Here is a 13,799-nt window from a genome sequence, read left to right as displayed (position 1 = left end):
ACTTTTATGTTTAATATGAGCGTACTGGATTATTTGCCACCTCTCACCACCCCCAGAAAGAAATAAATGATAATAAAAGCTAACATTTTATTGAGCACATACTATGTACCAGGCATAGCTCTAAATGCCTTCCCTGTATCAACGTACTTACTCCTCATATCTGTGTGTGGTAGATACCATTAATACGCCCATTTTGTAGATGAATCAAATGAGGCACAGAATGGGGAGATAATTTGATCACATAAGCCTGTATTCAGCAGCACCGTGGTCATGGATTCACTTACTCCCATAAAGATAGGTGTCAGAGTTTTGAGAGTTCACTCAAGTGCATCCTCCTGCCTCTTCCTGTGTCCGCTCAACATGTCTTAGACGCTGTTGTCTGGACCAGTCCTTTCCTAAGCACCTCCTGTCCGCTGAAGAGTCAGGTCCAGACTCCTTTGCTTGCAGATCTTTCCAGTATCTCTCCTGCTCCTCCCACCGGCTGGGTCTCCCTGTCTCTGGCTCCTGTGGGTGAGGCTTACACCTACCTCCGTGTCTGCTGTCTACTTTATAGCCCTGGCCCACAGTGAACCTCCTCGTCCAAAGCATTCTCCAAAGATGCAAAAATAAATTGCAAGAAATAAAAACTTTCATTTGAAAATGGAAGTTGAATCCTTAAAATATAAATTTTCCTGTTTATAGCCTTGCAGTTATCCCAGACCTCTAGAATTTTTGTTCTTCATGAGCAAAGGCTGATCCCGTATAGGTTATTCTCTAATCCCCTCCAGTTTTCTCCTGACCTATTCATGCATTATTTTCAGAAACAGAGAAAGGCATGAGTGTAGTATTTCTGCGTTACATAGGCTGTCCCAATGGACGGACATGCTGAAATTCCTGATCTGTCCAGCTTCACAGCTCTGGCCCTAGGGGGTCTTACCTGTTTACATGCTTGCCTCTAGTCTGTACAGCTCCTTGAGGGCAAGGCCTCTGCCCAGCATGTAGTTAGTGCTCAGTAAATTCTTTTGAGTTAATGAAAGAAGGAAGGCACACTTTTTCCTGGGGTCGGTTTTGGTTTGCGATGGGGGTTCTATCACATCTCTGCAGAGTCCACAGACATCTCTGTTAATCTTTTGTGACCTGATGTAGGATGTCGCCTGTGAGGAGCTGCAGATCCCATCTCCGAGGTGCCGATGCATCGGGGATTCCAACTCAGAACTTCCAGAACTGCTGCAGAGTGGGCTTGGCGGGGGCCCAGGGCTCGGGCAGAGGGCAGAGGAGTGGATGCGGGACCGCAGCAATGACTGCCTTGATGCCGGGGTCCCTTTCCCCTCTGCCTGCTGGTGCTGGGGGCCGGAGGGGAGGCGGTGAGTAGCATCCTTTCTGCCTCTCCTCCCTCTCTTCCTTTGCTCGCAGTTCCTGCTTCCCTGAAACCGAGGGGAGTGTGTGTGCAGGGAGTGGGCAGCCAGAGGCAGTGCCTGGAGGAGGCATGAACTGTGCACTGGTGGGTCTGGAAGGCAAGAGTGAGCGTCGGAGCGAAGCCCCCAGGGCCCAGAGGAGAGGAAGGGGCTCTAAGCCCGGTCGGAAAGCTTCCGGTTTTCTCTGTGGTGCCATGTAAGTTTCCTTAACTCTTGAATGTTTCTGAGGGAGTGTTTTAGCAACTTGAGGGAGTGATGAGAATTCCCCGCAAACCCTGTAAATCAGGGGTGTCTGCTCACCACGCACGGGCCACCGCAGGAGCGTCCTTTGGGAGGGCCAGCGGGCTGGAGAGCTCTCGGTTCTGGGGGCTCATGAGAAGCAGCAGGAAGGCAGCGGTGTGACCACTATCTTCCTAAATAGTGGCCTCTCCCATTCGCCTCTGCTGGCTCAAGAGCAGAGACCTCTCATCTGTTTATTAGTTGGTTGAACCTAATAATGAGGGCTGGCCTGGAAGGGCTTCCACCAGACGTCCTGAGGGCTTCCCTCGGTCGGGGCCCCAGGGAATCCCATGTCGGCCCTGGGCTGGCTGTCAGGCCCACGCGATCTCAGTCGACTCGTCCGTCAGTGCGGGTCCCACCCTGACCAGGCTCGCAGCTCTGATAATGACTCTGGGCTGGCTGTGTGGCCAGGCCTCCTCTTTGCTTTGCGGCTCCGGTTCTAGGTCCCTCTTGCCAGCCTCCCCAGGGCCCTGTTCCTGTGACACTGGGCCTGCTCTGCTCTGCCCAGTCTTCCCAGAGCCTCAAGTGTGGCCTCTGACCCTCAGCCTGGAACAGGGAGCCCCGAAGTTGCCCCCACCCTCTCTGATGAACCCCCTTTATCTGCTGCTCTTCCTAGAGTCCCCTTAACTGTTTCTGTGCTCCATCTGCCTGGTAACCCTGATCGATTTTTCTTGAACCAAACCTGCTGCCTCTCACCTTTTTCTCTGGCTGACTTTCCATCCACCCAGCGGGACTTCTCTTGTGGCTGAGTCCATCCTTCCCCCCACTGAATCAGATCCCCCACCCGCATGCCCCAGCAGGTGTCCGGAGGTTGGGCTACTCCATGTCCCGACGCCACGAAATGAGTAAGACGCCTGCGCCTCCTACCCTTCTCTGAGCTCCAGCTCTCCCGGGGACTGACTGAGGGGCTGCTCCCCTCCCATTCTGCTCTGGATCCAAGAGAAGTCACCCTGTCCCAGAGCCCCTCTGTCACAGCCTTTGCCTCCCCAGGCCCTGTCTCCCTTTGCTTCCATTGCACCCCTCCCCCGGGCCCCTCGGCACCCCCTCTGGGTGTGTCTTCGCACCTTGTGCCTCGCCCTCCCCTCCCCAGCCTCCCTCACTGCCCCCTCCCTGGACCAGAAGCATTTCCCTTCTGCTCTGGTTGTCTCCCTGGAATCTTCCATCCACACACTGTTCCTCTGTCTTCCCTTGGGTGGGGGTGAGGTCAGCCTAAGGCCTCCCACTGTGGGCGCCATGCCTGTGTCTAGAAGCTTGCTCTGTCTCTATCCACACCCGGCATCCCATTTGGGAATGCGAGAATTCCAGCAGCGTCCGGCTCTTGACACACTGTGATCAGATCCTGGACACTTGGGCTCTGCCATCTGCCCCACAGCTCCAGGGTTCCCTAAGCCTGGGCTGAATTACCTGGGAGGCCCCCAGCAGATGATTCCTCGAGATGGCATGGGAGGCTGGGAGTCCAGAGAGCTGGGGAGATGAGGCTGGCCACCAGCACCTGTGCAGCCACTTGTCTTTATGGCCCCTACAGACCGAGCTCCAGGGCCAGGCCCAGGAGGAAACATGGTTCTCCTTAGCCATGATTGTCCAACACAGTTCTTGGAGAGTTACTGAGAGGCCGAGAGAGGTTAAGTGAATATTTGGGGTTTAACCCCATCCCACATCTACTCAGCACTTTACAATTCACAAAATGCCTTTCAATACATTCCCTTCTGTCTTTCAGTCACTGTAGCCACCCTGCATTGTGTACCAGCAGTAACACGGACTGCTTAAGAATGTGAGCCACGAGTTAAAATCTCCTGGGACCTCCATGCCTCAGTTTCCTCATCTGTGAAATGGGGATAACAGTAGTATCCACCCAGGGTTACTGTACGGATTAAGGGAAGTAATCCTTGCAAACATTGAGAAGAGCACCTGGCGGATAGTAAGTGCTCAGCAAGTGTTCACTCTTAGGTTTGTCACTGAGGACTTAGGAGGGGGATGCTTGTGGCTGTTCTCACAGCCTTCTTTCTGAAGTGCTCTCCTTGCCTCTTTGCTCTTGTTGTGTTCTTCCTGCCTACAGCCCTGTGTCTCTTCTTGCCTTGCCCTCGAAGCCAAACACTTGGCAACAGTTAGCCATTCCTTTGGCTGCCCTGAGCCACACAGCTGGTTCCCCCTCCAGCTTATCCCGCTGGGCCGCCTCAGAGAGATGTCCCTTTTGGCCACGGGACTAACTGCACCGTGGACAGTGGTCCTGTACGCTTTGCTCTAGGGCTCCCAGTGCCACCAGAACCTTCTGAACTGGACCACATCCTTAAGGGGCAGGCAGATGAAGTATTACTAGCCTTGGTTTTTTTTGTTGTTGTTGTTTTGTTTTTTGGCTGCGTTGGGTCTTCTTTGCTGCGTGCGGGCTTTCTCTAGTTGCAGAGAGCAGGGGCTACTCTTTGTTGTGGTGCACAGGTTTCTCATTGCGGTGGCCTCTCTTGTTGTGGAGCACGGGCTCTAGGCGCGCGGGCTCAGTAGTTGTGGCTTGCAGGCTCAGTAGTTGTGGCGCACGGGCTTAGCTGCTCCGCGGCATGTGGGATCTTCCCGGACCAGGGCGCGAACCCGTGTCCCCTGCATTGGCAGGTGGATTCTTAACCACTGCGCCACCAGGGAAGTCCACTAGCCTTGTTTTGCAGATGAAAAAAATAAGGTCTACCGAAATGAAGAGGTCATGTGCACACACAGTGACAGAACCAAAACTCAATCTGCATCTTTTGACTTCAGACCTAGTGACCTTTCCATTCTGTAACACCATTTGGTCTTTCTCTCAAGCAGATGATTCTTAGGTGGTCTAGAAAGTCTTAGCAGATGTAACTGTAAGTGGTCCTGCACTCTGGTCCTGCACTCTGCCAGACACTAGGCTTAGTTTGGGGCCTACAAAGATGACTAAGATGCGTTTCCCACCTTCCTGACACAGCGTCCCCGCTGCCCAGAGCTGAGCTGCTGCCTCGGTTTTCATCATCTGCCTCCCTCATCCCCTGCGCTCCTGCTGGGGCTGACCCCTCCCCAGAGCTCAGCCCGCAGAGTAATGATAATTGTCCACTGCTTGAGTGCTGACCAGGTAGGTGCTTTATGTACACGATCTCATCTGAGTCTCACACTAAACTGAAATAGAGATTATTAACCTGTTTTCCAGATAAAACTGAAGCCAAGTGAGAAGGAGATTTTCCCAACGAGACAGTGGTTCTGGGTCTGCTTACAAATTTGGGCTCTTCCCAGTGTACCGCCGTGGACCCCCCTGGGCCCTGGCATCCTGCCTGCCGCTCAGGCTCCTCCCCCAGAACCTCCGGCCGGCCGGAGGCTGGGCATCCGCTCAGAAGGCAGCCGAAGCCACAGCTGCGGCCTCGCCTCCTGTGCCTGGAGCATGTGCCGAATTGGACATGCTGGTACACCCCTCGCCTGGGCGGTACCTGGGCTTTTGCTCTACCTGCCAAGCACTGTTCCCAAAAGGCCTCTGCCCTGTGCAGGCCAGCCTCAGTGGCAAAGCCAGTGTCCCCGCCCTCCGGTCTAATTTCCTCCTTTGCCTCCTCAAGGCATCATTCTCAGGTAGCCCCTCCCCACATAGCGTCATGCGGGGCCCCAGCGGCCCCAGCTGGACATTTTTCCCCTTGGCAACCTCAGCAGAGAGAAGCCCTTCTCTCCCAGGAGTGCCACGAAGGCTTCAGGGTCACTGCTCATTGGTCTGATGGGCCCAACCCACGGAACAGACCCATCCCCGACCTAATGCCTGTGCTCTGATTGGTCAGATCTTAGTCACATGTGCATCTGGAAAAGAGGATGGATCAGCAGCATCCCAACCACATGGACTGAACATGGAGAAGCGGCAGCTTCCCAGAGGAAAACAGAGGCTGCGTTACCTGAGGCTGGAGAGTCTGCCAGTGTGCACTACAAAAAGTAGCATGTCTTCTTAAGACTAGGTCACAAGACACATTTTAATTTTCATTAACAGTCATGCAAAGTTTACTACATCTATGGAAATCCAGAGATAAGTAAGGCACAGACCCTCGTTAAGCGAATGAAAATTAAGGTGAAACAGAGGGAAGCAACAGAGCATGGTTGTGCGTTCAAAGGAGTGACTCATTTTTATTGAGCGAAGGTTGCAATCCTGGTGGTCTTCATGGAGGACGTGGCATTTGAATGAGACCTTGAAAGAAAATTGAAACTCTTAGGGGAAGGCCCCTCCAGGCAGAGGGAACAGCAAGGGCAAGGATCGAACTCTCGAAAGGGAAGGGCATATGCGAATATAATGCGATTAGGCTAAGGTGCTAGAGGGGTTTAGCCAGAGCTGAGACGCCTGCACTGGGAGCCTGTGTGCCCGAGACTGAGTGCATCTGAGGCAGTGAGGAGTGGCCTTGGCAGCTCACGACTCCTGCCGACAAAGAATTTTTGTCCGGCTTCAAGAAGATGCCCTTGAACAGAAACAAGCAGTTTCCCTGGGAGAGCGTCCACCCTCGCTGCCCTTGAAAGCAGGATTTGCCCCAGATTGCCCCTTGCTCAAGCTTCCTAATCTTTATTCTGTTTCCAGATGGGGGGAGTCTACTGGGAGCCCCAGGCCCCTGCCAAGTGCTCCATCTGTACTTAATCAATCCCTCCTCTGAAATCCAATCCGTCATAAATTCCAGCCTCACAATAAATGTGCCGAGAGGTCCGGAGGGACGGGCTTTTCTAGTGAATGAGAAACAGAATCGCTGCCCAAACTGTTGAACTGAGAACAATGGGGATCCGAAGGAGGTGCCGCAAGAGGGGCAAATATTGAAGGCTGCGCAGCAGAGGGGGAGCCCACGGAGCCCCGCCCGCCCGGGCCCGCTGCACCCTCGGCTTGTCCTCAGCCTGGTCTCCTCGCCTTTATTAGCTCTTGGTAATGGATTTTATATCTGCTCCGTGTGACGGAGGAGTCTGGGCAAGCCTCAGAGACCTGCAGAATTTCCTCCCGGCCCGCCAATGAGAAGCCGGCAGCCGCGTAGGTGGCTCTCCAGCCAACATTTACTTTAGTGTCAAAAAGAAACCCCAGGCATGTTTGGAACAGATGCAGGGCCCGCCGAGCCGTGGGGTCTTTGCGAGGACAATCTAGGCCGGGCCTCAGGGTGTCGGCCTTCCTGTCAGTGTTGATCCTGTCGTCCTTGCCTGGAGAGGGCACGCTGGGGCCTGAGACCCAGGCGTCGGGCACTGCTGCAGCCCTGTGACCTGTGGCAGGCGTGGCAGAAGGCCACCTTGCCGTGGGAGGACACAGGGATGCGGGCTTAGCTCTGCCAATGCTTTTAATTAACTCACATAATCATTCACAGGTCAGACACGAACATGCCCCAGACTCCCCACACTAACTCAGGGGGCCTGTATCCCATCCGCACAAAGGGATGGACGAAATAGGAGTTCTTGCTGTTTCAGGAAAAATCCCTTTAAAAATCTGGAAAAAGCTATGGGCCCTTTCCTCAGAAAACACACACACACACACACACACACACACACACACACACATGTACACACACAAACACGTGTACATACATATACATGCGCGCGCACACATTATATGCACACATACACATATGTGCATGTACACACACACACACACACACACCTGCAGTGCCATGTCAGGGGGCTGGCAATCCCCAGATCCAGGCTGGCCCGGATGCCTGGTTAAGGAGCCCTGAACTGAATGATTCTGGGGTCCGGCCTCTTCCCCTGTAATTCTCTCCGAAGCCGTCTAGGTACAAGCCGTGCCCCCATCACAAAGCATTTTCTAACCTCTTACTCTGAGGTAGACAGAGGAGGGTTTATTACCCCCTTTTCTGCAGAGCGGGGACGGGTCTGATAGGAAATCAATAGTGAAAGGGGCTCATCAGCTCCACCAGTGTTTCCTCTAACTTTTTTAGGCCATGCTCCCTTTTGATGCACAGAAAAAAACCTCATTTCCCCACCCTAGGAATTTCTAATAACTCATGGTGGGGAGGGGAGCAGAAATCTACTGAATCTTGGGCCAAGTTGTTAAATTTTACTCTCTATAGCTTGAAATACAATTTGAACTCTGAAAACCATAGTTGTGCTTAATTCCCAAGTATGAACTATTGTAACGTTGGAACATTTAAAACCATACAGCCTGCGGCAGCCTGGACTAAAAAGCACTGTGAAAGGACTGACAGCCTCTCCACGTAGTTGTGCGGTTAATCCAGCCCCTTCCCAGAACTTTCCTGCCGGGGACACACCAGGACCCTCCTGCACGGAGGATGCCAGTGCCAGATGACTCTAAACAGCGACAACAGCACTCTCCTGAAGACTTTTGGAACCCTTAACTTCGGCAAGTCTTCAGGATTGAGTTTTGGGGGGATTGCAGGGGCTATGTCATCCATGAGATGACGCAGCCCCCAATATCCAAGTGATTTGGAACGCACGATGCAGCCTTTCATGTGGGACATTGCCAGTGCCCTTGGAATAGAGTCCTGGGAATGCAGGAGCCCATCTGCCATGGCAGGATTCTCAGAGCTCCCTCTCCCACTGCTGGAACCTGGGACGTGCTGCCACGTCCCAGCCTTGGCCAATCAGACCTGGCTTGAATGAGTGTGCAAAGATGAGGTTCCTCTAGAACCCACGCAGCGGTGGGGCTGTCCAAGGTGCAGGGGGTGACCCTCGGGCCAAATTGTTCTGCCACGAGATGGCTGTTGGGCTTTACAGTTCTCTGCCCTCTGAGCTGCCTTTGTTCCTGTCTGCTCTCCAAGCCTGTCCCTGCAGCCTCAGCCCCGGCAGCCCGCCAATAAATTCCCTTTTGCTTAAGAGAGCCCGAGTCTGTGTCTGCTACAATAGGAAGCATCCACGTTGCATGCACGCCGTCTGGACCTCGTGTTACTTCCGCAAGCAAATGCTACCCGGGCACCAGCAACACCCTCACTTCTCCTGGCAGGATGGGGTGGAGGGGGTCAAAGAGAGTAGAAAAGACTCCTTTCCACAAGCTAGCAACACTCCCTCCACCTCCACGCAGGAGTGTGAGGAGAGAGCCCTGAGAGATGAACCTGGAGACCCTCTGCCACCAATGCCTTGTTTTTTGTTTTAATAAATTTATTTATTTTATTTATTTATTTTTGGCTGTGTTGGGTCTTCGTTGCTGTGCGTGGGCTTTCTCTAGTTGCGGTGAGCGGGGGCTACTCTGTTGCGGTGCGCGGGCTTCTCATTGCGGTGGCTTCTCCTGTTGCAGAGCACGGGCTCTAGGCGTGTGAGCTCAGTAGTTGTGGCTCACGGACTCTAGAGCGCAGGCTTAGTAGTTGTGGCACACAGGCTTAGTTGCTCCGCGGCATGTGGGATCTTCCCAGACCAGGGCTCGAACCCGTGTCCCTTGCATTGGCAGGCGGATTCTTAACCACTGCGCCACCAGGGAAGCCCAATGCCCTGTTTGTGACTCCCCGCTTCCCAGCCCCGGTACCTGGGGCCCAGCTTCCCCATCTGTATAGTGAGGTGCTGGGTCCGTTGAGTTGGAGTTGTATGCGGTGAGTGGGGTCTGGAGGTCCTTCCAACTCCAGCCCTGAGTCCAGATACCCTTCAAACTGTCCAACATCCTCAGAGGCATAGACAAACAACCTCCCAGCCCCCGCCCACCTAGGACTCACTCCCCTAGGACTCTGAGTCTGAAAACAAGCAGTGTCTTGACCCCTACCTGGCATCGGTCCTGTGCGTCACATTCTGGAGCACCAAACACCCTTCATCCCTCTCTCTCCCTTATACATTTCATGACCAAAAGTCAAAGTCTTCCCGTGTATACGTTCCTTGTAGTCTTTGCCTTCCTGCCTTTAGAAATGGATTTGCATAAAATAACCAGAGGGGATTTCTACAGCTGCCTCTTTATTCACCTGCAGCCCTTCTAGGCCAGGATGTTTCCTTAATGGACTGAGATCCTTCAGCCGGTAATTTAATTGACACCTGCCCAGTGCAATGTCTCCCCCTGTGGTTTACTGGCAGCGGCTGGGCTCGGAAAGGGATGTTTCTGTCTTCAAGAAAGGCCTGGAGTCCCTGGAGCGTCCTTTCACTCAGCGAGTAATCTAGTATATCTTTAATAAGTGGAGTCAATTCACTTTCAAAACCCTCGTAAAATTCAGCCTTTTAGTCACTCTGACCTGAAGCATTCAAATTCCAATAAGAATAGATAGCCCCAGCAGCACCCACCCACTCCGGCCAGGGGATGAGATCCGGCCAGGGGATATGGGCTGATAGCCCCAGGAGGCCTCTGCCTGGGCCAAGGCCGCAGCATCTGTGCCCTGGAGACTCCTGCTGACTCAGCTTCTTCACCTGCCAGAGCATCTTGAATGTGGGCTTTGGAAAACCACGGGGTCAGAGCCCAGCGGAAAGGTTCTGGGAAACCTGTGAATCTAGTATAGACAGGGCAGGGCGGTGAGCTGTCTGAGGCTGTACCTGGAGTTAGTGGCAGAGCCTCAGCCTCTCAGTTTCCTGTGTCTTGCTTTTGTCTTATTTATTTCTTCTTGTCTTCTCTCTAGAGGTTAAGGTCAGAATCACAGGCATCCTAGGGCTTGGGTTGGAATACTTGGTCCAACCACTTACTAGCTGTGTGACCTAAAGAAAGATACCTAGCCTCTCTGGGCCTCAGTTTCTTATCTGTGAAATGGGGATGGTTAGAATAATGCCTCCCTCATTATGTTGCTGTAAGGATTAAATGAGGTAACACATAAAAAGTACTTAAAACATTTCCAGGTACATAGTAGTCACTCAGCAAATCTATTCCTGTTATTGTTGTTATTGTGTTGTTGTTACAGCTGGAGAGAAATAGAGCAGGTGTGAAGAAGAGCTTCCCAGCTAGCCTAACAGAGAGCTGAAGGTTGTAGCAAAGTCTGGAGGCAGAAGGATGGACAGGATGACCCTTTCTTAGGGGTTCCCTCCCCCCAGTGACTCTGTCTTGGCTTCTTTTCAGCAGCTGCCTGAGCCCCAGCAGTGTGGGGTCCTCTCTGGGGAGTTAAGACTAATACACTTTGAGATCTGTATCAGCAAGTACAGATGATGCCTCTGTGGAGAGGGCAGGGTGGGGCAGGTCTGCAGCGGGAGCTTATATCACACTCGGGCCATGGGGGCTGCCAGCGTTTATTCCTGGTGAATAGGAGGCCTTTCTCTGCTGACTTCAGCTCAGACTGCCCACCTTCTTCTCCATCCCCTCCTGGGGAGGCTTGTGGTGGGTACCACTGTGCTCGGACCTGGAGGAGAGAGATGAAATTTGTATCACAGGCCGAGCTGCCTGCTCAACGAGGCTGCAGCTGCCCTGCTCTCTCCGTGGGAGACAGGGAGTGTGGAGTGTTCTGAGCGGATGGAGACTGGGCTGGAAGTCAGAACAGTCGGGTTCTAAACTAGGACAAGGCCCTTCCCTGCTCTGGGCCTCGGTCTTAATATCCATCAAATGAGGGTATTGGCAGAACACTCTCTCGAGAGCAGCTTACTGATGCGGTGATTAGGGAAATCTGCGTGTTCCCAACGGCCCTACAGTTCCAGTGCTGTGTATGTGCCCCAGAGAATCTCTGACACAGAGAAACCCAAGAAATGCGGGGGATGTTTGTTACAGCAGCATCTGTAGCAGCGAAGGGCTGTGAAAACTAAATGCCCACCAAGAGGGGATGAGGAAATACAAGATGAGGTCTTATCACACTAGGAAACATTATCATCAAAAGGAACCCGCCAAATCCATAAATATCAGTATGAATAGATCTGAAAACAATATTAAAGGGGGGAAAGTAAGAAGCAGAACGGGCTAGCCATGGTGCCATTATGTAATGTTTTAAATACTTTTTTTTTTTTTTTTTTTTTTGCGATATGCGGGCCTCTCACTGTTGTGGCCTCTCCCGTTGCGGAGCACGGGCTCCGGATGCGCAGGCTCAGCGGCCATGGCTCACGGGCCCAGCCGCTCCGCGGCATGTGGGATCTTCCCAGACCGGGGCACGAACCCGTGTCCCCTGCATCGGCAGGCGGACTCTCAACCACTGAGCCACCAGGGAAGCCCCATTATGTAATGTTTTAAATGCATCCATGCAGGTATATAATGTTTAGGCTACACAGACAGGAGAAAGAGCTTCTGAAGTTAGATGGGAAAAGCACACAGCATTTGGAAGAGAGGAATGGACTGGGGGTGAGGACAAAAAGAGATCAAAAAAAAAAAAAAAAAGACTGCTGAGACTGCTAGGAGATGCCATGAGCTGGTAATACCAAATCCTATTATATCCTGTTAGGTGCATCTCGGGTTCAAACACAATAGATAAAGATGGTTTGGGTCTAGATGATTCCCTCAGGACCTTCCAGCACTGCCATCCTGGTACTCAGCCGGCATGGCCAGAGCTGGGACCTTGTAGGGGTCCAGAGCAAGGGCCATGCCGAGCTGTGGAGCCTGAGCAAAGCCGTATCTGAAGAAAGGTGTACAAGAGCCCTAATAGGTGTAGGGAGTCTACTAGATGCCAGTAAAGTCTGTTACATAATCTATTTACATAATCTGGTTGTGATTTCCTGCCTCGTCAATACAGTTACATTAGTAATCAGGTCGCACGGGCTGATCTATTGTTTCCTTAGTGCCTTATCATCTATACCTGTGTTTGCTTCTCTGTGTTCTGGAATCTGTCATAAACAATGTCGTGTGGGGGGCCAGGGCAGGGGAGCAACGAGTCTGAGGTCGGAGCTTTGGTACATGCTTGTTTGGGGCCGCTGGCACTGATGCATGTTTGCAGGAGTGTAGACTCCAAGGACCACTCTTGCAGTGCGTTTTAGATTTTCAGCCAGTTCCTCGTTTGTATTTGGTCTAAATATAACTTGAAGACAACTGGTCTTGCTTGAGGCCAATCTCAACAGTCTTGACATCAAACAAACACAAAACACAGCTCCAACTGCAAGCGTGGAAGGAGGAGATAAATTGCTAACCCATTGGGCAGCCTCTTAAATCAGCTCGTTCCTTAGAGCCGCGGCCACATCTCTCTGCCTCCACCCAACCCCCTCTTTTCTTAAAAAATCTCCCTTCGGCCTCTCCAGACCCTCCCTCCAAAATCCCATCTACCAGCGCACCCCATTCAGAAGAACAGGAAGCCGGCTAAACAGCAATTGATGAAATAAAATCTAAACTTGAGCCTCGGGTCATCTCAGCACTCAAGTAAAACCGGGGGAGGTCTTGTTCAACAGGTTCTGCAAGATGTCTCCAAGCATCTTTCGAAAATACTGAGGATGCAGGAATGTGAATGTCATCTAGATTTTGCGGCCCACCCTTGTGGGCATAGAGGGGGGACCATGGTCTATGTAAAGGTAGAGCATTCTCCTTGGTCTATTAGGTCGGTGGGTGGGTGGGTGGGTGGGGGTCTTTCCTGGCCAGGGGTTCTTACACAGGGGTCTAGGGCTCACCTAAGAGGTCATTTGTGTTGATCTTAAGGGAATCTTCCTGCCTCTGCGTGAGATCACAAATGAGAACCTTGGTGACCCAGTGCCTCCTTCACAGGATCTGCTGTGAACGTGAGGCTGGGGTTATTAGCGTAACTGCTGGGAACGGGCCCTCGCCAGCAGGGAAGGGGACAGGCAGGGTCCTAACCTTTCTTAAGGTTGAAGGTGGAAGCACGGACTAGATAAGCCACAGCTCCAGCAAGGAGAAGAAGAAGAGCTCTAGATGCGAAGGCACATTCTACCCAGTGTCCCGGATGGTGGGCAGAAGTGGGGGGCAGCCTGGTGCGAGAAGGCGATGGTGAGAACAAACCAGCCACTCCCGGTTGTTCTGGAAGGCTCCAAAGAACAGCATCTATTCCTAGGGCTGCTTTCGTGATTGGGGGCGAGCCTCATGGCAGTGGACAACCCCTAAGTTTCTTTAAAGTGTGGGAACCAGCGAGGAGGGGCCCGGATGGCTAGAGCCAGGACAGGAGACACTGCAGGGAGGGAAGGCGTTTCCAGCAGCTCGGGTGAGAGAGACCCACGTGACACCGGCAGAGGCCGAGGGACTCACTGGCGCCTTTGCTGCCGGGCTCAAGTTGGCCCTGGTCCTGCCCCAGGCCTCCTTCTGTTGGCGTCCATCAGCAGTGGACAGGGGTAAGTCACCTAACCAGACCACTGTCCTGCTCCTGACTTCCGTGCAAGTCACCATCAGAGAGTTGGACAGCGGCCATACCA

At 52.8% G+C, this 13,799-nt stretch overlaps 1 protein-coding gene across 2 annotated transcripts in view; it reads left to right on the top strand.

The window, feature by feature from the left end:
- KIAA0753 (KIAA0753 ortholog) overlaps positions 1–6,929 on the top strand; it is a 67,707-nt gene extending 60,778 nt beyond the window's left edge. The window contains exons 17-18 of one of the 2 annotated variants that reach the window (XM_019926826.3): positions 1,126–1,343; positions 4,828–6,929. In XM_019926826.3, coding sequence (XP_019782385.2) covers positions 1,126–1,343; positions 4,828–4,847 — 238 coding nt within the window. In that variant the 3' untranslated portion in view covers positions 4,848–6,929. Of the gene's footprint in view, positions 1–1,125; positions 1,344–4,827 lie in introns of those variants that run through there. The other variant, XR_002174731.3, reaches the window with a different exon arrangement.
- Positions 6,930–13,799: the final 6,870 nt, after the last annotated feature.

The sequence above is a fragment of the Tursiops truncatus genome, chromosome 20 (assembly GCF_011762595.2).
Source record: "Tursiops truncatus isolate mTurTru1 chromosome 20, mTurTru1.mat.Y, whole genome shotgun sequence".
Taxonomy (NCBI): domain Eukaryota; kingdom Metazoa; phylum Chordata; class Mammalia; order Artiodactyla; family Delphinidae; genus Tursiops; species Tursiops truncatus.
This window is presented reverse-complemented; position numbering and strand designations above follow the sequence as displayed.